This window comes from Halichoerus grypus, chromosome 14 (genome assembly GCF_964656455.1).
Source record: "Halichoerus grypus chromosome 14, mHalGry1.hap1.1, whole genome shotgun sequence".
Lineage (NCBI taxonomy): Eukaryota > Metazoa > Chordata > Mammalia > Carnivora > Phocidae > Halichoerus > Halichoerus grypus.
Genome location: NC_135725.1, coordinates 91,783,593 through 91,804,832, shown reverse-complemented (window position 1 = coordinate 91,804,832; position 21,240 = coordinate 91,783,593). Strand labels below are relative to the sequence as shown.

General features: G+C 54.8%; 1 protein-coding gene and 1 long non-coding RNA gene across 2 annotated transcripts in view; one reads left to right on the top strand and one right to left on the bottom strand.

Annotated features, from left to right (window-relative positions):
• OLFM1 (olfactomedin 1) overlaps positions 1 to 2,528 on the bottom strand; it is a 35,588-nt gene extending 33,060 nt beyond the window's left edge. Inside the window, exon 1 of the mRNA XM_036108752.2 lies at positions 2,283 to 2,528. Within this exon, the coding sequence (XP_035964645.2) occupies positions 2,283 to 2,378 (96 nt within the window). The 5' untranslated portion in view covers positions 2,379 to 2,528. The remainder of the gene's footprint in view (positions 1 to 2,282) is intronic.
• Positions 635 to 5,872, top strand: LOC118546106 (uncharacterized). The gene is made up of 4 exons (XR_004922442.2): positions 635 to 1,970; positions 3,407 to 3,485; positions 3,965 to 4,338; positions 4,975 to 5,872. It is a non-coding gene; the product is annotated as an uncharacterized LOC118546106 (long non-coding RNA).
• Positions 5,873 to 21,240: the final 15,368 nt, after the last annotated feature.

Sequence of the window (21,240 nt, the reverse complement as noted above, 5' to 3'; positions counted from 1 at the left end):
TAGGTGTTCACAAGCATATGGAGCTTGGCTTATGCGGCTGCGCGGTGTGGCTTCCCAGGGCTGAATCATTTTGGGATCAAGAAAGCAAGACTCTTGAGTGTGGATGTCCCCAAGCAGCTCTCAGGTTCAGAGCAGCCCAGCCCTGACCCACACCTGCTCCCAACTCTACTCCCCACCTTAGAGGTTACTGCTAAAGGGGACAGGCCCCTGGCCCAGCCCTAATGGGGCCACCTGGGCAGCACCAGGGAGCAGGGATCTCTGGACCTGGTGGCCACTCTCTGAACCTTCCTAGACAGGAACAATCCAAGTGATTTTAGCTGGTTGAGCCTTTGTTCTAAAATCCCACCACAATTCAGGACAATAGGCCTCCAACAGAGACGACTCTGGTAGCCTAACCTCAGAGGCAGGCCCCCGAGGGTGGGGCCATGCCTCCGGGCTGCACCGAGGGACACAGTCCCTGGAGACATCCCACAGCTCTGCTTCAGAAACGGGAAAACAAAACCATTCCCCTTGCTGGCGCAGGGGGTGGGGGCTGGGGAGCTGACCTGGGTCTGGAAGGGGGACCTGGTTGCAGGAGGAGGGGCAGGTGCGTGTGTGGGGGCTGGCTGACCCTCGTTGGGGGCGGGGGACACAACCATCAGCAGGGCCAGGCAAACACTTTCACCACCGAGACAAAGCTTCCCATTGAAGTTGAACCGAAAGTTTCTTTCCAAAACAGGGGATCTTTAAAAAGATGTGAGGAGGAGACCTCTGGATGAAAAGCATCTGTGGTCTGGGTGCCTGGAATGGAGAAGGCCACTGAGGCTCGGAGGGCCCTCCGGACAGCCCCACCCAGGGCCCCGGAGAACTCACTCTTTCCCAGAACGTCTCAATAAGGCACATGCTGCTAATCGTCAGCTGCCCGGCTCCGGTCTGCCCGTGTGTGCTCATGTGTGTGAGTGTGCGTGTGTGCGCACGTGCACACTGTCCGTCCGCAGTACACAAGCCCCTCGGCCAGGCTCTCCCGGCCTCCAAGAAAACTTCTCTGTGGGAGACGGTGCAGAGCCTCTCCAGGGGAGCCAGCTGTCTGGGGCCCCGGGGAAGAGGTCTCTGAGGACAGATGGAGCACGGAACCCTCCCCACGCTGCGCTTCCCGAGCAGAGCCAGGGAGCCGGCAAGGGCTTCAGGGCGGAACAAGGCAAGCTTGTTCCAGAGCCTTCTCTCCTGTGATCCACCTCTTGCCTTCTCTCCTGTGATCCACCTCTTGCCCTCTCTCTTTGTTTTCCTCTTTCATCCTGAGATGGAAGGAGACAGAGGGAGGGAAGGAGAGTCGGGGGCAGCTGGGGCTTGTGGCCAAGGCACGGGGCCACCCGTCCACCTCCTGGACCTGCAGCGTCTCTCAGCTCTGAGCGTGGCACAGTGGCACCATCGAAAGGGCATTTTAATGTCACTCCGGAGCAGCCGGGCTCCTGAAGCTGGCAGCCTCTTCCCAGCACCCCGGTGCCAAAACAACACCCCCATTCCAGTGCTCCCAGACAGCCCTTCTCCTCCTCCCAGACCTGCCAGCTCCCAAATGGATTTTTAAAATGGAGCATACCAGCCAGAGACAGGCTTTCTATTGATACATTGTTCAGGGGATGGCAAGCCCGCTTAAAATGCCCAGCAGTCCCCACACGCACACGGCGGCTCGCCACTCACACTTCCTGCCGCGCGTGTGGCCACAACCCCCCGAGCCGCCACACTGAGGCCACACTGAGTCCACAATGCACCCAGCCCCGCACGCACTGCCTGCCCTTCCCAGTCTGGCCTCCGAGGCAGAGTTGCCAACACCCCCTGCTTCGGGAGCCCCAAGGGCAGCGTTATACCCAAAGGCAGAGATGCAGGATGCTCTGGAGCAGGGGTGTGGGGGGTGGGACTTAGATCTACCTCTGGAAATGCCAGGAGCTTGGACACCTTGCTCCGAATCCCCCCCCCCCACGACAATAGCAGCGGTAGGAGCCCCTCATGCTGCCCTTTGAACTTCTCAGGGGAGTGGGAGGCTGGGGGTCCCACGAGAGAGGGGGCAGCCCCCCAGCTGCGCTGGGCCAGGGCTGGGGGTTCGGGAGGTGGGGGCACGCAGCAGTCTGGGGTCAGCCGGCGCCCCTCCCTCCAAGCGGGGTGCGCGGCACTGGGACCCCCTCCCCACCCAGGCGGGAGCTGGGAGCCAGCCGCTCCCCGACTTCAGGGTCCCCGTGCGCTGGGCGGACGCCGCGCTCGCTCGCTCGCTCGCTCGCAGGGAGGAAAATGGCGTTGGATGCACGTACTTGAGTGAGTTCGGTGCCCATCAGGATGAGGAAGAGGAGGCTGAGGAGCTTCCGGGCCGGTTGCATGTCTCGCTGCCACGGCCGCCGTCCTGGCATGCAGGAGCCCTGGTGCCGGCGCTGCGTGGACGCGGACGCGCTCCCGGCTCTGCTGGCCCCGCGCCTTCAGCACCCGGAGCCTCCGCTCTGCATGGCGAGCGCGTCCTGCGCGCTGTCCCCGCTGTCCCCGGGCGGGGCGCGGCCCTCCGCCGCCCCTCCTCCTGCGCTCCCCCCCCCCCCCCCCCGCACCGGCGCGCCTGGGCGGCGGTGCCAAAAGTTTGCGAGGAACGCAGCCGGGTGGCGCAGAGGGACCCGCGCGCCACGCTCACGCGCGGGAGTGGGGAGGGCGGCGGCGGGGAAGCAGGCTGGGACAGGATGTGACATCAAAAAGGCGGGGGAAATTTAACTCGGAGAGAGGAGTCCATCCTGGCTGGCCGCAGCTGCAGGGGCTCCGGACCCCAGGGATCTGGGATGGGGATGGCAGGAGGGGGCGGGGACTAGCCGCCGGGGGAGGGGCTGCCGGCCCCGCCCCGGAGGTAAGGCTTGACGTCCCCAGACAGAAGCTGAACTGCCCTTAGGTGCCAGCGCTTAATGAGATAGACTGCCGCTCAGACCCAGGAAGGGGGTCTCAAGGCAGGCGTGGGAGTGGGGGTGGCAGGCAGAGCTAGCAAGCGGTCATCGGGTGCTCAGATAGGCCTTCTTCCTGTCCTCCTGGGGTGGTCAGCGTGGGGGCACAAGGGGAACAGAACGTGTTCTGGGGCTGCTGTCCGCATCCAGGGTGTGTGGGTGAGGATCTGTGCTTGTGTTCATGGTTTGTGTGCATACACGAGGGGGCGGGTACACACAGGCCTGAAAGGGTCCCCGGGGGGTCTGCATTGTGTCTTCCTTCCTGTCACCAGACGTTGTCCTGTTACACGTACCCCCATCTGGAGATCCAAGTCTTAGACCAGGGAAGCTTGTCCTGGGGTTCACATTTCCCATTTAAACTCCCCTTTCTGGGGAGAAAAGTCCTCAAGCAACTGTTTTCTGGGAAGCAAGGTGGCAAGAGATGTTAAACACGTGTCTCTCTTCTCTGTCCCATTGTTTAGTGTTTAGCCCTTGGAAAGTAAACTCTGTGAAGAAGGCTGCCAGGCGTCATATGGACGGTCCAACCCTCTCCCATCACAGGTGGGGAAAAGGGAGCCCTGGCGGGGGTTACTAACATGTCACCCAGGGAGGTGCAGAGCCAGGACGGGATGCCAACCCCCAGCCTGTCCCCAAGCCGCTGGGTGCTGGAGGAGGCACCCTCCGGGCGGAGGGCGAGGAGCTGGGCTCATGCACCTTGAGAAGAGAAGGTGGTGGTGGGGCCGCCAGGCCTTCGCTCTCTGAGCGGCTCTGCCATGGAGGAGCCCTTGCTCTCTGGGGTCTGCCTTCCAGCAGGGTGGTGGCCCCACGAGCAGCGAGAGGAGCCGCCATGCGAGCTCTCTTTCTCCACCCCTCCTCCTCTTTCATTGAGTGTTCCCATTGCCCCTGGCCCCTCAGCAACTGGAGACGGCTGGGAGGGGCTGCATGCGGAGCTGGGGGGAAGGCTGCTGCATGCGGAGCTGGGGGGCCGGGGTCTTGTCCACCCTTCCAGGGAGTGGCTCTGAGAGCTTCCACTCCTGTAGGACAGGAATGAATGATGCTGGTACCGGCCCTCGCAAGCTGTTGAAAAGACCAAACGCAGGACACGTCCAAACATTTTGTAAACTCAGAAGGACCAGGAGGGAGGTGTTGAGGGTTCACTGAGCGCCTTCAGTGCCCCGGGCCTGTCGCCTGAGTGTCCCCTTCAGCTGAGTCTGGAACAGAGGTCCGGACATCCGCGTGCATGGCACCCTTAACCACAATGGCCAAAAAAAGCTAAACAACTCAGGTGTCCATCGACAGAAGGTGGATAAACAACATAGTGTGTTTGCATGCTGGAATATCACTCAGCTTTAAAGAGGGAGGGCATTCTGACACAGGCTTGTGGATGAACCTGGAGGACATCGTGCCGAGAGAGGTAAGCCAGACCCAGAAGCACATACCCTGTAGGATCCACTCCCACCAGGCCCAAGGGGAGTCGGGCCATCGAGACAGAGGCAGAGTAGAGGCCCCCAGGGGCAGGGGGAGCGGGGTGGGAAGTAATGCTTTCAGAGGACAGAATGTCTGTGTGGGGTGATAAATAAGTTCTGGACCTGGAAAGAGGTAATGGCTGCACAACATGGTGAATGTGATCAATGCCACTGAATTGGGCACTTAAAAATTAAGAAAATTTTCGGGGCACGTGGGTGGCTCAGTCAGTGGATCATCTACCTTTGGCTCAGGTCATGATCCCAGGGTCCTGGGATGGAGCCCCATGTGGGGCTTCCTGCTCAGCTCGGAGCCTGCTTCTCCCTCTCCCTCTGCCCCTCCCCTGTTCGTGCTTGTGCTCTCTCTCTCTCACTCTCTCTCTCAAATAAATAAATAAAAAATCTTTTAAAAAAATCATGACAATTTTATGGTCAACATACACACGCACATAATTTTTTAAATAACAACATACCAAAAACCATTGTATTGTTCACTTAAATGGGTGAATCGTGTCCTATGTGCCTTATATCTTAGGAAAGCAGGTTTTTTTTTTTTAATTATACACTTGTTTTTGTATTGCTTTAAGAAAATAAAATGCAAAGAAGAACATAACAGCAAGAACCACAGAAGCCTACTACCGAGAATAAGCAGTGTCGTCACCGGGGGGGCCAGGCGGGCACCTCTCTGTGCAGGTGCGCAGAGGAAGTAGAACGTGGAAGTGTAAGACCGTGTCCCCTAAGACCAAGTTCCAAGTCCCAACCTGCGACATGGACACATCAGCGTCCCGGGCCCTGCCCTCCGAGCCCCTTCCTGCCAGCTGGGTGCAGCCGGCGGGCCACGGCGTGGGAGACGCCTGGGACCGTGCCTGGCGCACACATGCTCAACCACTAGAAACAAGGGGGAGAGATGAGCTGGCGCCGATGTGAAAAGATGAGGTCATCCCCCACATGCTCTGCAGCCTGGAAGTATTAGATCGAACCTGAACTTGACAGAGGATGGGAAACCAAAGAGAAGCAGAAGACACTGGGAGCTAGAAGCTCGTTTACCTCCACTGCACAAGTACCATCTCCTGGAAGAACCTGCGAACCAGGAGAAAGAGAAATCCCTGTGGACCGTTAGCTGTGGAGCTGGATGCGTTTCCAGCCCGAGTTGCCATCCTGACCCCATCGGGCAGGTCCTGGTTTGAAAGACCAGGCAATTTTCATTTCCTCTTCCCCTGGCCTCCCCTCCCGGCTCTGCATTTATTTTTAGTGCTTCTATTATTTTTACATTGTCAGGGTTTATACTATTTATATCAGGTCCTGCATCAAAATCCCCTTGGGAGGGGCGCCTGGGTGGCTCAGTCGGTTAAGCGTCTGCCTTCAGCTCAGGTCATGAACTCAGGGTCCTGGGATCGAGCCCTGAGTCAGGTTCCCTGCTCTGCGGGGAGCCTGCTTCTCCCTCTCCCTCTGCTGCTCCCCCTGTTTATGATCTCCCTCCACCCCCCCACCCCCGTCAAATAAATAAATAAAAAAAATCTTAAAAAAAAAACAACCCTTGCGATCTGGTCCTAGTTCTGGATCTAAGTGGACCTGGCGCCCGCCCCCCTGCCACCAGCAGGCTCCCGTTGGGCTCCTTTCTTTGATTCACCCCTTTTGGGCTGACACTACCAACCTCTCTGCTGACCAATGCAGATTCCTGTCTTTCTTCTTACCCCCCCAGCCTTCCCACCCGGGAAATCACAAGGAGCCTGCAAGCTGTGGCTCCAGGAGGCGGTGGGCACGGGCCCTGGCTCTGAGTGTCCTGCCTGCCCTGCCCCCTCACACCAGCCGGGAGCCCCTGAGCTGTGCCAGGACGTGGTCAGGGGGTGTGGTGCCACGGGCCGCAGCTTTGCTCTTCAGCTGGGGTGGTAGGTCTCGTGGCACCTCCCCCTCGCTGTCCTCCTGATGGAACTCACCCGCGCCAGTGAGCGCTGGGAAGGAGCTGAGTTCCTGCTGAGACCCCTCTGGAAGGCAAATCGATTTGCTTCATGCTCCTTTAAGACAAGCCTCCTTCCCCTGCCAGCCTCATTACAATGTGACAGAGTGGTTGCCAAGGCAACAGCACTAACTCTCCCCTCTCCTCTCTGCAAATTTCCTATCAAATGGGGCTGCTCCCACGCACGGTGCCTCCTGTGCTCCGAGCCGGCCGGCTGCCCGGCTTCCCGCTCGTCCAGGCGCTGAGCCGAGTGCACCACCTTTCCTTCCCAGCCTCTCTGGGCCCTCGATGACCTCGCTTGCACTGACTCCTGACTCCCAGGAATGACAGGTGTTGATCCAGAGCCCACTGTGTGACAGGCGGGCCAGACAGAGGGCCTCCCCGGGGTGTGGGCACCGGGCCCGGGGTGACGGTGACAGGCTCTCACCACGACCCAAGGCCGACTTCCCTCCTCAGTTGCAAGTCTTTGGGGAGGAAAGGCTGCTGGTCCTGCAGGGCCTCCCGGCTTCGCTCCTGGACTCGGTGCCCTGTCACTGCTGAGATGCTGGCCACGACAGCAGAGACCACGCCGCCACAGCATCCTTAGGCCTGAGGGGTGTCTGGCCTGTGCTAAGAGCTTAAACGCGTCTGTCACGGAATCGCGGGGCCTCCTGGGGATGTGATGCTCCTGCCCCTTCCCTGTCTTGCAACAGCTTCCCTCTTCCTTGTCCAGCCGGGGAGCCGGGGGCCACGCAGGAGCCACTCTCTGTCTCTAGGGAAGGGCTAAAGAGAGGCCATCCACCAGGGAGCCTCTGCTCCACCCGGGATGGACCGGACGGAGGATGCACAGCACAGCATCGCTTTTGGTGCTTGCTCAGAGGGCGTGTGGAGAGGGGCAGGCAGGGTCTGCATAGCCTCTGGCCCTCTTCCCTCCCCCGGCAGCTCGAGCCACAACTCCACCCACGGATAGAGACGGTTTACTTCCTCTCAGATCGGTGCGGAGTTACTTCATTCTTCTGCTGTCCCTCTTGCAATGACCAGGACCTCCAGTAAATGCCAAGTGGACGTGGGGACAGCAGGGTCCTTGCCTTGCGCCCAGGCTTACGGGGACAGCATTCACCGCAGTGAGGATGATGTCACCATAGATGTTAGTAAACGGGAAGCACTGGTATAAGAACTGAAGCTCCAATTTGGGGGTCTCGGAACTGGGATTTGGGGGAGCCACCCCATTGTGTCCCAGTGAGGAGTAGAAGTCAGCGGTCTTTGCCAGCAAAGTGCGGAAGTGTTAGGAAATGTACACAAGTTGTTTCCAAAAGTGACAACTGGAGACAGAATGACATTTCTCGCCTTCTGGTTTCCGGGTGCACTGGGTCAGCGCCTGGGAAGATACGCTTTGCAGGGTGTCCAGTTTTTATCACGAGCGCAGAGGCTGACGTCCCTTGTTTGGTCACACGCACTTGCCCAGTTCAGTAGTTCAGTTCCTGTCCCCAAAACGGGATGATGTTTTGGTGCCAAAATAGAGCCTCACATGCTCAGAAGTTTTCCGTGGGTTCACAGAGCTGTCCTCGTGGTTCTCTTTATTCTTAGTTGGCTGAGAGTTTTATTATGATTGGAAATTTAATTCTGTCCAAGGCTCTTCCCTGTGTCTACTGAAATAAGCATCTGGTTTTTCTCCTTGATGCTGTTAATATTGGTCAGTTACATTAACTGATTTTCCCATGTTAAACCATCCTTGCATTCTGAGATAAACCCTACTTGGTCATAACGGATCATCCCCGTCCATAGGCTGCTGGGTCCCCTGAGCTGTTCATACGCATCCAAGTCCGCGAGGAATATTGTTTTCCAGTTGCCGTTGTTGCTTTTCTTGTGATGTGTCTGTTTTTGTACCAGGATTATACTGGCCTCATACAGGTTGGGAAGTTTCCCCATTTTCTCTGTTACCTGAAAGAGTTTGCGAAATTTGATGTTATTTCTTCGTTGACAATTTGATGGAATTTACCAGTGAGACCATCAGGGCCTTGAATTTTCTTGGTGGGGAGCTTTTGTTTTTAGTTTAAAAACTCATTTTAAGAAAGCGGCTATAGAGATACACAGACTTTCTCTTTCCTCTAGTGCAAATTTTGGCTACTGGTGTTTTCCAAAGAATTTGTCCTGTTAACGAGAAGGAATTTATCAGATGCATAAGTGTGAAGTTATTAATGATACTCTTATCAAATTGTTAATGCTGTTGAATGTATTGGCATGAAGATATTAATAATATTTTCTCGTGTTTTTAAGATCTGAAATAGCAGGTTGTCTGGGTGGCTAAGTCAGTTAGGCGTCTGACTCTCAATTTTGGCTCAGGTCATGATATGAGTTGTGAGATCAAGTCCCTCGCTCAGCAAGGGGTCTGCTTGAGATTCTCTGTCTCTTTCTCCCTCCCTCTGCCCTTCCCCCTGCTCACGGTCTCTCTCTCTCTCTAAAATAAATAAGTACATCTTTTTCAAAAGCGATCTGAAATAAGCAATTTTTTCATTCCTGATATTGATCATTTGTGTTTTTTCTCATTTTTTTTTTCTTGGTCAGTCTAGCTATGGTTTTAATCAATTGATTTTTTCAAAGAATAGCTTTTGGCTTTGTTGTCAATTTTTCCTATTTTTTGTTGGTTCCTTGTTTCTCTGATATCTTTTCCTTACTCTTTTCTCCATTCTACTTGCTCTGAGTTGACTTTGCTCTTTTTTTTTTTTTTTAGCTCTTGAGATAGAAACTTTGGTGATTGATATTGGACCTTTATTCATTTCTGACAAAAGCCACTAAAAGCTATGGATTTCCCTCTATGCCCGGCTCTAACTGCTAACCCCATAAATTGTCACCTGCTGTGTTTCTGTTATCCCGTGTGAAATATTTTCTAATTTCCATTGTGTTGTCCTCCTCGAGCATGTTAGATGTTATTGGCATCTATATGTTTGGGAGTTTCCTAGATCTCTTACTGTTGATTTCTAATTTAATTCTGCTGGGGCCAGAGAGCACACTCTGTCTGACTTTGATCCTTTTACATTTGGTTTATTTGCTCCATGGCTCAGAATGTGGCCTGTCTGGCAAGCAGATCGTGTGCACTTGGGAAGAATGCACATTTTTCAGTTGTTGGGTTTAGTGTTCAATATCAATTTTGTCAAGGTGATGGATAATGTTGTTCAGGTCCACTATGTGTCTATTGACATTTCTCTCCAGCGACCCCCTTTTTTTTTACTACGGGTGTGGACTTGTTTTTCTTCTTTTAGTTCTACCAACGAGTGTTTCATATATTCTGAGACTCTGTGCTTATTTCCTCTTCCTGGCAAATGGACTCTCTTACCTTTATTAAATGTCCATCTTTATCTTTAGCAACATTTTGTGTCTTGGAAGTTTATTGTATTTGATGTGAATAAAGCTACTTTAACTTCTTATCCTTCCTCTCTTCATGGTGTATGCATTCCATCCATTCACCTTCAACCTGTTTTATCTTCATACTTAAGGTGCTTCTCTTGTAGACTGTATTGAGTTGGGTCTCACTTTTCATTTTATCCATTCCGATAACCTCTGCCTTTTTAATTGGAGTACTTACTTATTCTATTAATAGAATTAATAAGTGTTAGGTGTGTTGTTTTATATTTGTTTTGGTTTTTTTTTTCCCTGGTTTTTTTGTTTGTTATTCTTGTTCTCCTACTTTCTCACTTTCTTTTGGATATGTGACTGTTTTTAAAAATAATTCCATCATAATTTGTCTCTTGACTTTCAAGTTATGCATCCTTGTGTTATTTTAGGGGTTATTTAGGGACGCAACATATGCTCCCTAGTTTTTCAGTCTACCTGGGTTAATGGTCTGTTCACACCTTCATCCTTTATGTGATCATCATCAAATGTATTACTTCACATGCATGATAAACCCCCAAGACAATGTCTATGTTTTGCTGTAGCCAGTCTTGTGTGTTTCTAAGAACTTAAGGGGAAAATACTTGTTTTCTATTTACCCATATACTTGCCACCTCTGATGCTCTTCGTTCATTCCTGAAGACCCACATTTCCACGTGTCATCATTTTCCTCTGCCTGAGGGAACCCCTTTGCTGTTGCTTCTGCTGTAAGGTCCTGGAAGAGGATTCTCTTAGCTGTCCTTCAGGGGAAATGTCGTTATTCTTCTTTGTTGAGGCTACTTTCATTGGACATAGAATTCTTGGCTGAGAAGGTTTTCCCTCAGCACTTTCAGATTGCTAAGGTGCTATGTATTTCCGCAGTGTTTTTCTCCCTCTTCATATTGGGTGATTTCTAACATCTGGTCTATATTCTAGTTCACTGATTCTCTCCTCTGTCATGTCCAATCTGCTAATTAAGCCCATCAGGTGAATTTTTTCATTCATGATATTTTATTTTTCAGTGCTAGAATTTCCATTTGGATTCTTTTTACATTTTCTGCTTGATTTTCTATCTTTCCATTGATCGTGAAGGTGTTTTCTGTTCCTTCATGGAGCATAGTTGCAAATGGTTGCCTTGTCTAGTAATTCTGATGTTGGGTTTATCACAGGGTCTTTTTCCTTGCAAATGTGTCACACTCCTTACTACTCAGGTGTTGAATACTTTTGGCACCTATTGCCTTGTTGTGAGATTCTGGATTCCGCACATCACTCCAACTTACTTGCATAGACACAGCCTGCACGCTCGGTCACACCTGTGGATGGCGGGAGTGCACATCTCAGTTACGCCCACTTCCCCCCTCCTGGTGCCTGTGGCTTCAGGGTCCATCCAGAGAGCTAGTATTTATAGCTGCGTCTGTGGAGAAGACTGGTTTGTGAGTTTGTCTACACTGGAAATGGAACCCTGGAAGCCATCTGTTACTTGTAGATGTGTTTACCACCGAGAGGGGCAGAGAGGAGAGGTTATCTTGTCTTCAGGTGCAGCCCATCCCGGGCCCTTATATGGAACAAGGCCAACCTTCACCTCCTCCCTCTGCTTTGGCATTTTGTCATTGGCCGCCACAAGCAGCCAGGTGGCACTTTAAATATTCTATCTGGAGTTTCCTTCAGTAGCTCATGGAGTTTTCTGATTTTCTGATATTTCTGATTTTCAACGAAACCACAGGCAGACTTTTGCCTTGAAATAACAAAGAGTGTGTGGCATCCATCGATGACCCACACCCTGGCTGTCAGTGCTCTGTGGCTCACTAGGCTCTCACATGCCTTCTGCCCCCTCCATGCTTCTCCAGCCTCCTCTTGCTGCCTGGGACCAAAGCCAAACTCACACCTCTAGCTTTGGGTTATGGCAGAGCCCCATCCACGAACCACACTCGGCCCCATACCTACCATGCATAAGATCACTCCAACCTGGTGCTTAAATAGCATTAATTGCTTACTTTGCTCACAAATTCGCCATTGTAGCAGGGCTCAGAAAGGACAGCTTGCTTTTGCTCCAGACAGCGTCAGCTGGGGTGGCCTAAAGGCCAGGGAAGGCTCGAATTCTGGTGCTGAACTCCCTTGAGCACTCGTCACTCACATGTGGGTCACTGATGCTGGCTGTCTGCTGGGGACCCCGCACATGGCCCCTCCACGGGGCTGCTTGGCTTCCTCCCAGCATGGCGGCAGGGTGCCAAGGGAGGCTGTGCAAGAGAACAAGGTAGAAGTAAGGGCATGGTATCATTTCCTCTTTACCCTATTGGTTGAGGTGGCACAGAGTCTGCCAAGGTTCAAGGAGAGGAGACACAGGCCTGGCCATGAGATGCTCATAAGGCCACCATCATAGTACAGAAGGAGCCCAGGAGATGGGGTATAGCAGGTGACCACATTTGGCAAATAGATCTGCCACAGGGACTACCTGATGAATGAGTAAATGTTAATAATTATTAATGAATAAGCAACTATTCTGCCTTCTGCTTTAAAGAGCTCAGAATGGATTGTGCAAAACAGTCACTTTTCTAAACAAACGATCTGTTTGCAGTACTGTGCTAGGAAGGTATTCCTCAAGGTTCCTGTTCTTCAGCCATTAATAGTAACCAGTTATTACATAAAATAGTACTTCCATAGTAATCACTGTGTGCTGGGCCCCTTTAAAGGGTTTTATAGACGTTAACTCATTTAGTCTTGTACCTGTCAGTTAAATTTGAGATTGACAACCACTCATTCCAGGATGTGAAGTCTGAAAACCGTGTAGCAGGTGAAAGGCCCCCATGTGTAATTAGGGATCCACATTCTCCACACCAGTGTCCAAGTCACCATGCTCCTCTTTCCCTCATTGTCCTGAGTGTCTGGTCCCCTGGTGGTCTCATGACTCAAAGCACGCAGGACCCAGTGCCCCAGCCAGAGCAGGGGCAGGTTCCAGGGCAGGCCCGCCTTAAATGTGCTACATGTGGTGAGGGCTCAGGGTGAGCAGAACAGGGTCCATGGGAAGGCAGAGCAAGGTGTCAGGTGGGAGGGGCATTTACCTGAAAATACCTGGATGATTCTTCCCAGCTCTCTAATCTGTTCTGAACCAGAACCAGAGAGACCTGGCTCTTCTTGAGTTGGCTATGAGGGGGAGCATCGCACACTGTGGAGGTCAGGCCGTTTTCACCTGCTCGGTGTTGGGCCCAGTGCCTGGGATCTGGAGCGGGTGCTGACGGAGGCTTGCCGAATCAATGAGCACGCACCAGGGCACAACACCTGTGATGGTCCCACAGACTCCTCTAATGTTGCAGGTGCTTGTCCTGGGAGGACCAGGAGCACGGGCTCATCTCTCTCATCCCGCCCATCCCGAGACTAAGACCGGGACGGAGGGCCTCATCACAGTCACCTGAACCCCCGCAGTGCACAGAGCCCCTTTCTGTCCCTCGCCCCAGTCCGTGGCCACCTGGAAGGGGTCTTCCTACCATTCTGGTTTGCACATCTTACTCTTTACTTCAGAACCGTGTCCTGCTCTCTGTGTGCCCAAGGTAAGTGTCGCCCTCCACACCCAGACCTTGTCCTAACCTTCCTGTCCTGGAGTGAATGAGAGAGACCCCGCCTTCCCCTGCAAGGGATCGCCTCCGTGACCTGGGCTCTGTCAATAAATGTGCATGCAGAAGCGCTCTGGTGGCCACCCTCGGTGGGTCACGCCTGCATTGCCCACAGCACTGTGGCTGCTGCTCTGGGGGGGCGGGCTGCCTGCTCTCTGGTCTCGAGGTCCCCACTCGGCTTTTAGCCTTGCACATGAACCAGAAATTAGGGAGGTGGGGGCCGATGATGGCGGGACCGTGTGGGGCCGTGCAGTCAGGTGGGCAAGGACCAGCACATGGAGGTGCCCCTGGAGCATTTTGTCCTGCCCATCCGTCATGGACATGATATGGAGGAGAGGTTTGGGGATAGGACTGATTTGTTCCTGGAAATGGGAGCAGAATGAGCATGAACCCCCCGTGATTCTACCCAGGCCCGAGGTCAGCAGAGCCCGCCCAACCTCGCTTCTGCAAATAGCAGCCAGACGGGCTCCAGGACCCCATTCCCAGGTCCGCATCCAAGGAGCAGCAGCCGGGTTCTGTAACAGACTGTGTTTTGTCCCAGAGGAAGAGTATTGATTGAACAGCTGAATCCTCCCAGCAGGCGTGGGCCAATCCATCCCCATTTGCTGCAACGCGGAGTATTTATTCTTTTAGCGGACGGCGCTCTCTAACCCACACCACCGTTGGGGAGCAGGCGCATTTGTTGGTCAGCGGGCTTTTCTCCCTGGCCTGTCCCTCGGAGCCTCCTGTCCTCCAAACAGCAGAGAAAGTAGATGTGTGAATTGTCCACCCAGGCAAATTTGGGAGTGTGGAGAGAGGAGGGGAAACAAAGACGTTCCTTACTCAGCCAAGTTCCCCTCGAAACTGATTCTTCAGAGCGAGACATGGAGCCGGGAGCCGTGCAAATGCAGGATGGCCCGTCATGCAGCGTTAGGGACCCAAGGACCTCGCTCAAGCAGCTGTAGCTGGCCGATGGCCCCTCTCGGGGAGGATCTGTGTTTGGGCATCTTCCCTGGCCAGCGTGGGTACTCGTGAAGCACCTGCCTTATGCTTGCACACGAGCTCATCCTCTTGCTGCACCACACTCCCTACCCAGAGCAGGGACGCCACACGCAGGGCCGTGTCATTCCCACGGGGCTGACTGTCCCCTCCCCAAACTCCAGGGGTCTCCACCCTGCCTTCAGATGTGCTTAACCTGCTCCACTCCCCTGCCCCGGCTTCGGCACCAGGAAGGAGGGAGGGGAAGACGTGGCATCTCTGATGTACTGGGGAGGGGGGCGCAGGTGTCAGCGTCGGACCCAGACCGCCACACCCCACAAGCACACGTGTCCTTATTTCTGAGAGCAGCTATGCCGCCCCCCGTGGGGCTCGGACTCCGGCCAGCGCGCGGTGTTGCTGATGTACATTTCTGATATGATTACTGATCATTTTCTTGGCATTTAAAAGCCATTTGTGTGTCCTTTTGTATTAACTTTTTATTCATGCACTTTTCCTATTTGTTCTATTGGGTTCTTGGTCCTTTTTTAATGGATTTGTAAAGGGACTTAAATGTTAAGATATTAACCCTTTGTAGTATGTTGAAGACACGTTATTCTCGGTTCACCATGTGGCGCATGACTTTTCCTGCCCTGTGAAAAGATCACATTTTGGGGACTGCATGGTTCTGCATCTTTCCTTTCACGGCTCCTTGCTTTTAGGCCCTCCGCACTCTAAGATCATAGATAGAGACGCAGCTGTGCCCTCGAGGTAGCCCTGCAACCCTCGGCCCGTGTGTTCGCCTGTGTGTGGGGACAGGTCCCTGCCCCTGCCTCCGAGGACTTCTCCACGCCGCATCCCTCCTGCAGTGCCCAGCTCGGTGTGTGCGGCCCAGCTCGGACACCAGCCCCGGGTGGTCAGGCAGCTCTGCAGCCTTGTGGTGGGCACCGAGGATTTCCAGCACGCACGGGTCCCCCGGGCTCTCCAGCCAAGGCACCATGTCCCCTGCTCTGCTCAGGGGCCACCCCTGGTCCACCTCAAAGCTTGCCTGTCCCACATTCCAGGCCCTCAAGTGACCCAAAAAGCTCTGTTCAAAGGATAGCGTGGACTCCTCAGAAATGACCTGTAAGGAGGTTCTAGGCCCCGGGGCGGCAGAGGAGGATCTGGTTTGGACAGGAGCACCTCTCGGCACCCTTGGTGACTGTCCACTCCCCATCAGTGCTCCGCAGGCCTGCAGAGGGAGCGGGGACGCGGCTCTGTGCGGTTGTGCCTGTTCATCTCCAGCACGTCCCGCCAGCTGGCCCAGCACGCAGGTGGGGGACACGCCTGAGAGACAGCAGTGACCGTCCCTCAGCCCACCCCTCCAGCCACGGTCTCGCCCGAGACCAGCTGTTGCCACCAGCTTGCCGCCTGCGACAGTCCCACCAGCGGCAGCTCTGACAGCCGGGGAGCAAACTGGCGCAGGTCCCCCCGTGTACACATCGCGGGGCGCTCAGCTCAGCGTGGTGGCCCTCGATGGCAGCCGGCAGAGGCTGCACGCACCTCCTCCCGCAGCACAGAGGGGCAGCTGGCCGTTAGGCTGCCTGCCGCCTCCCTGCCGTCCCTGCTCCGTCCACGCCACCAGCCTGGCCGGCCCCGGGGCCTCACACCGACCTGCCCTGAATCGTTCCCATCGGCGCAGAAATACGCTGAGCTTCCTGCACCATGAAAGGACAGGGAGAAGCGCAAACAGAATCCGTCCACTGTCCGTCCCCCCAGACTACTCCTCTGCCCCTTTTCTACCCCAAACCAGCTCCAGAGAGCGTCTGCCTCACTGACCCCGCTCCCTTCTCTCTTCTCACGGGTCCCCTCCGCAGCCCTGCACCCCCCGACCCCTCTCCCTGGCCCCTCCTTGGTCAGAGTTCTGTTGGCATCGGACTCCCTCCGGGGTCATTAGGAGCCTCTCAGGCGGCCCTCGGGACATAACTTGCTTGTCCCCACCCTGCTCTCTCCCTCCTTCACTGCTTTCTCTCCAACAGGGGGCACCCCCGACCTGCCCTGCCCTGTCCTTCCCCTCTCCCAGAGCCTCTGTCTCCGGGGCATGGCCCCCGTCTCAGGGCCTTCCACACCAGCGGCATGGTGGCCACTCCTGGTCCTGTCTGTCCAGCTGGACGTCTGCACTCAGCCCCACTCCCGGGCCCACTCGCTGCAGGGAACGCCGGCTCTGACCCTCCAGCTGTTGGGGCACAAACCTTGGAGTTGGTCTTGCAGCTTCTCTTCCCACAGCCAATCCACGAGCAGCTCCCTGGTGGCGCTCCTGTCACAATATGTGTCCACCTGCCTCCTTCCACCGCCACCCACTCTGCAGACCGGCCTCACAGGTGTGTAGCCTGCGAGGCCCCTCCAAGCGCAGGGCCCTGTTCTTGGCTTAATGCTCTCTGGTTGGAGTTTTGAAATTCTTCATGATTTTTGAACAAGGGGTCCTGCATTTTCATTTTGTGTTGGGCCCCGAAAACTATGCAGCTGGTCCCGCATGCCGGGGATAAATGACCCCCGCCCTCGTGACTCATCCATCGCCCTCCCAGGGGACACCCCTGCTGTCCAGGCCCGATGCGGCCATCAGAGTGGCCCTTCAAGGCCAGCGTCACGGCAGCTCCCCTCTGCCCAGCCTGTCCACTGGCTTCCCATGAGGGAAAAGCCAAGATTCCTGCCATGACTTCACGGCCCCTCAGGACCTGGTCTCCACCCACGTCCCCCGACTCACTCGGCCTCCCCCCCAGATGTGCCAGCCCCCGCAACCCCAAACACATAGGTCATTGCCCTGCTCTCCCTGAGCTCCAGCGCCCTGCCCCAGCATCGCCCCCACCCACCCACCTGTGGGTCACCTGTGTTATCCACCAGGTTGTGGCTTGAAACAGCAGAAGTTTATTCTCCACGGTTCCGGCTGTCAAAGTCTGGCATCGGTCCCATTGGGCTGCAGTCAAGGCACGGGCAGGGCTGGAGGCTGAGAGAGATCCGGATTCTCTGCGTTTGCAGGCACTTGTTACAGAAGCCCGAGGAGGCTCACGTCTGCCTCTCTGCACGTTCCACCTGTTTCTCTTCTCCCCCCAGTAGAATGCAAGCTAATAAGAACAGGAGTCTGGGTCTGTTCCGTTCGTGGCTGTCTGCCTGGTGGCACCAAGAACAATCCTGCTCACAGTAGGCATGCAGCGAGATGTTGTTATTCGAGCAAAGTGGAATGGGAATGAGCCGTAAGAAACTGTGCTCAACCATAGCCTCATCCTAGCGATGCAGACTGCAGGGGCAGGAGGCCCAGTCCTCGGCTCCCGCGTGGACACAGTCCCGGTCTGGGGCACCCAGGGGGCCAGCGGGTCGGCACGGAAGTAGCCGTACTCATACCGTGTTGGTAGGGATGTGGTGTGGGTTCAGTTGTGTCCCCCAAAGAGACGTGTCAAAGTCCTAACACCTGGTGCTGGAGAATGTGCTTGTATTTAGGAGGCCGTTGAATTAAGATGAGGTCATTAGGGGGCCGAATCAAAGATGAACGGTGTCCTTGTAAGAGGAGAGAGGTGCTGGGGAGAAGCCTGGAGGTGGAAGCAGAGATGGGCGAGGGATCTACAAGCCAAGGGACCCTGGGGGTTGTCGGTGACGGCCAGAATCTGGAAGAGGCGAGGACAGATCCTCCTCTGCAGGTTTCAGAGGGAGCATGGCCCTGCTGGTGCCTGGATCTTGGACTTCTGGCCTCCAGAACCCCGAGACGTGCCATTTCTGTTGCCCTGGGCTCCGTTCGTGGTACTTTGTCACCGTGGCACGGAGTGCACAATCATGCAGCCCCCCGTGGGGAGATCTGGCAGCATGCGGCGGAATGCGCCGGCCCCAGCAGGGAACCGTGCAGGCACAAGCCTGCGGGAAGGACGGGGCGAACAAAGACAATCTCTCTATCCCACCCACAGGCCACCAGGACACGTCCAGGCAGAGAGGGGAAGATGTGCGTCCCCGGGCGCACAGCCCCCCGCCATCTGAGAAAGGGGCTACGGTACAGATAACACTCAGTACACACCCGTGTGGTTGCCTACGTTTTACAGTGTGGAAGGGTGAATTTAACAGTCTGGGGAGGTGGTTATGCATGGTGGGAAGAAACGGGGTGGAGGGGCTGGTGAGGGAAGCGGCTTTGTCTGCACGGGCCCTCCTGGGACTCACTTCGGAGAACTTGAGCACAGGATCTATGCCCAGTGGGACATGACTCTTACATCCTCCGGGCAAAAAGACGCAAAGCCATCAAACTGCTTTTGGCGACTGTGTTGTTAGTGAGAATGTCCCTCTGAAGGCATTACACATGTGTGTGGGAGGTGCACGGCCTCAGGGTGGGCGCTCAGAGAGAAGGTGAGCAACGCGCGCGAGAGGGACACAAATATAAAATGACAGAAATGACACACAAAGCTCTGAGTCAGAAACGTCACTGTGAGGTTGTAACTATTTTCTCACCAAGTTTGCGTGCGAGAGAGAGAGAGAGAGAGAGAGTCGGAGCAAGCACAGCGCCTGGAAACAATGACCAGCCCCGCAACACCCCGTGCACGCGCCACCCCTCCCCCGCCGTGCATTCACCCCACCCCGTGCACGCGCCACCCCCCACCCCGCCATGCATTCACCCCCCCCCGTGCACACGCCATCTTCCCCCCCGCCACGTGTGCACATGCCAAGAGCGATCTCCACGCACCGTTTTCCCGCTAGCAGGATCCCAGGGCTCCAGAGAAGTGCCGGGCCTGTTTGGCTCAAGAACTATTCGGGTTGACCCTGAGCATGTGATCAGGCTGAAAGCAAGGGGTGTGTGGAAGACTCTAGAGTTTCTGTTAAAAGGACCCAGCCTGCCCTATCCTTCAGGAGTAGTTACATCCCCGCCCTGTATTTCCATCATTTTCCCTTTTAATCAGTTACCAGACCTTGAGTCACACAGAGAAAAGGACATTGTAAAGCTGCAAGTCTCCTTTTTTTGAGGAAGCCTCTATGTGAAGCATGTTAATCCACCATCCTAAGGTGACCCCGAGAGAGCAGACTTGTGCCTTTTGGGGACGAGCTTGGGAGAGAGGGGCTATGGGGACAGGCAGGGGAGGAGTCCACACAATGTCTCTGTGTGCTGGAAAAGGCCAGCTCAACCACGGCGCCCCTCCATCTGGGGGGCTGGGAGAGGCGTGGTGAAGAGGAGGAAACAGGAGAAAACCCAAAGAAGGGGGGCCAGGACACCAACCAGAGCTGCCCTCCCTTCACCGCACAGGGGATACAGATCAGAAACCAACTATTTCAACTCATGGTGTGCGGGCCAAGAGAAAGGGACCCACACATTTCCATGTCTACGTAGTGCTAGCAGATTTTTTTGGAGGAATTTGTTATGAATAATTAATGTCGAGTTTTTCAGTTTTATGTAATGAAAACATTTTTTGGTCTGTCTTTTTATAATCTTGTTTGTTGGTATGTGCTACAGAATTTAAAATGTATGCATATTCGTATTTCCCTTTTTGATATGTTTTTTTTTATCATACTTAAAATAAAATTCTGTACCACAAATGAAAGGAAATAACTTGGTACTTTTCATCTATAAAGGAAGAACGCTAACTAGCACTGCATGGGTGCGTCCTTCCTGCTGGCTTGAGGACACATACTTCCGGCAAAAAGCAGGCACCGAGTAGAATTTGGGGTGATGGTTGAATAGACACATAACCTGAAACATACCACCCAGAAATCCCGGAGTCCTACATGGTTCATGAGCCGTCACTCTTATTTGGATTGGATTCTTATTGGAAATCCAATCAAAGGAGGGAGCAGGTGAAGTGGGTGGAGGATGGGATCTCTGCTTTCCAAATAAGAGGTCAGCATGCGTTCCAGGTCCCTCTGGATCTGGCTGCCTGAGTGGAGGGTCTCAAGACAAAAAGCATGCAGGGCTGACCCTGGAAGGTGATGGCTTCCTCTGCCTCAGGGACTGTCGAGAGCCCCTCCTAAGGTGTGCACCTGGCACGTGCCTCACCTCTGTGCGGTGGAGGCCGGCAAGGAGTCTTCATCTGCCCGGACTGCATCCGGTCCTGGGAGAAGCCAGGAGCCTGCAGGTCTGGGCAGCCGTGGCTAGTGGCTTGCACACGCTGCCCAGTGACCCGTGGCGTGTTGAGCGTGGGTGTGTCCGGGGCCCACATGCACCTGTGCAGCATGTGTCCTCGTTCCCTGCACTTTGCCTCTGGCTGGGGACACAGAAGCGGGAGGGCAGCAGAATGGGCTGCCGGGTGTGTGGGGAACTTGCATGTCCTCAACCACTTTTCTAGAATCTTCCACCCTTAGCTCTGAGTTGCGAGTCTGAGGGGGAGTGAAGTCACTGTCAGCTCCCAGCTGTTCCTGTTCTCCATGGGAACCTGCAGGTGGGAAGTTGCTGGGCTGTGGCCTTGTGGTGGCTCCGTCTGGGCACATCTGCCAAGTGTCCACCATGGCGCGTCTGCATCCCTTCCCCTGCCCAGGGTTCCCAGAGGAGGACAGGACTGGGGAGCCTCCAAAGACCTATCCCAACAAAGCTACAGACCCTATAGGGTGACCACAGTCCCCTCACAAAGGACAGCAGGAAGATGCACAGCCGGGACTCTCCTGATGGGAGCAGGTGTTTACCAGGGTGAGAAGGTGAGGCATTCCTTGTTTGGTTAATGAAACCCTCGGAGAGATTATATATAGATAAAGCCTTCATGTGAGACCTGGCTTAATTGTAACCACTGGGCTTTGCCCGGGATGGAGATGTGCCGGCCACTGCCTCTCCTTGCCTAATTCCCAGAGGCCACGTCCTCGGGACCACGGAGCTGTTTTTGGGAGAACCCAGGTCGGATCTTCTCGGCCTGGCCCTGGAGAAGGTGGGCCACAAGAGAAGGAGCACTGAGGAGCCAGAGACATTCAGAGGGACGCAGCATCCATGGACTGGACTGGGGACGTGGAAGAGGCCAAGGGGCCATGGGAATGTGACCTATGCGTCCCCATCGGAG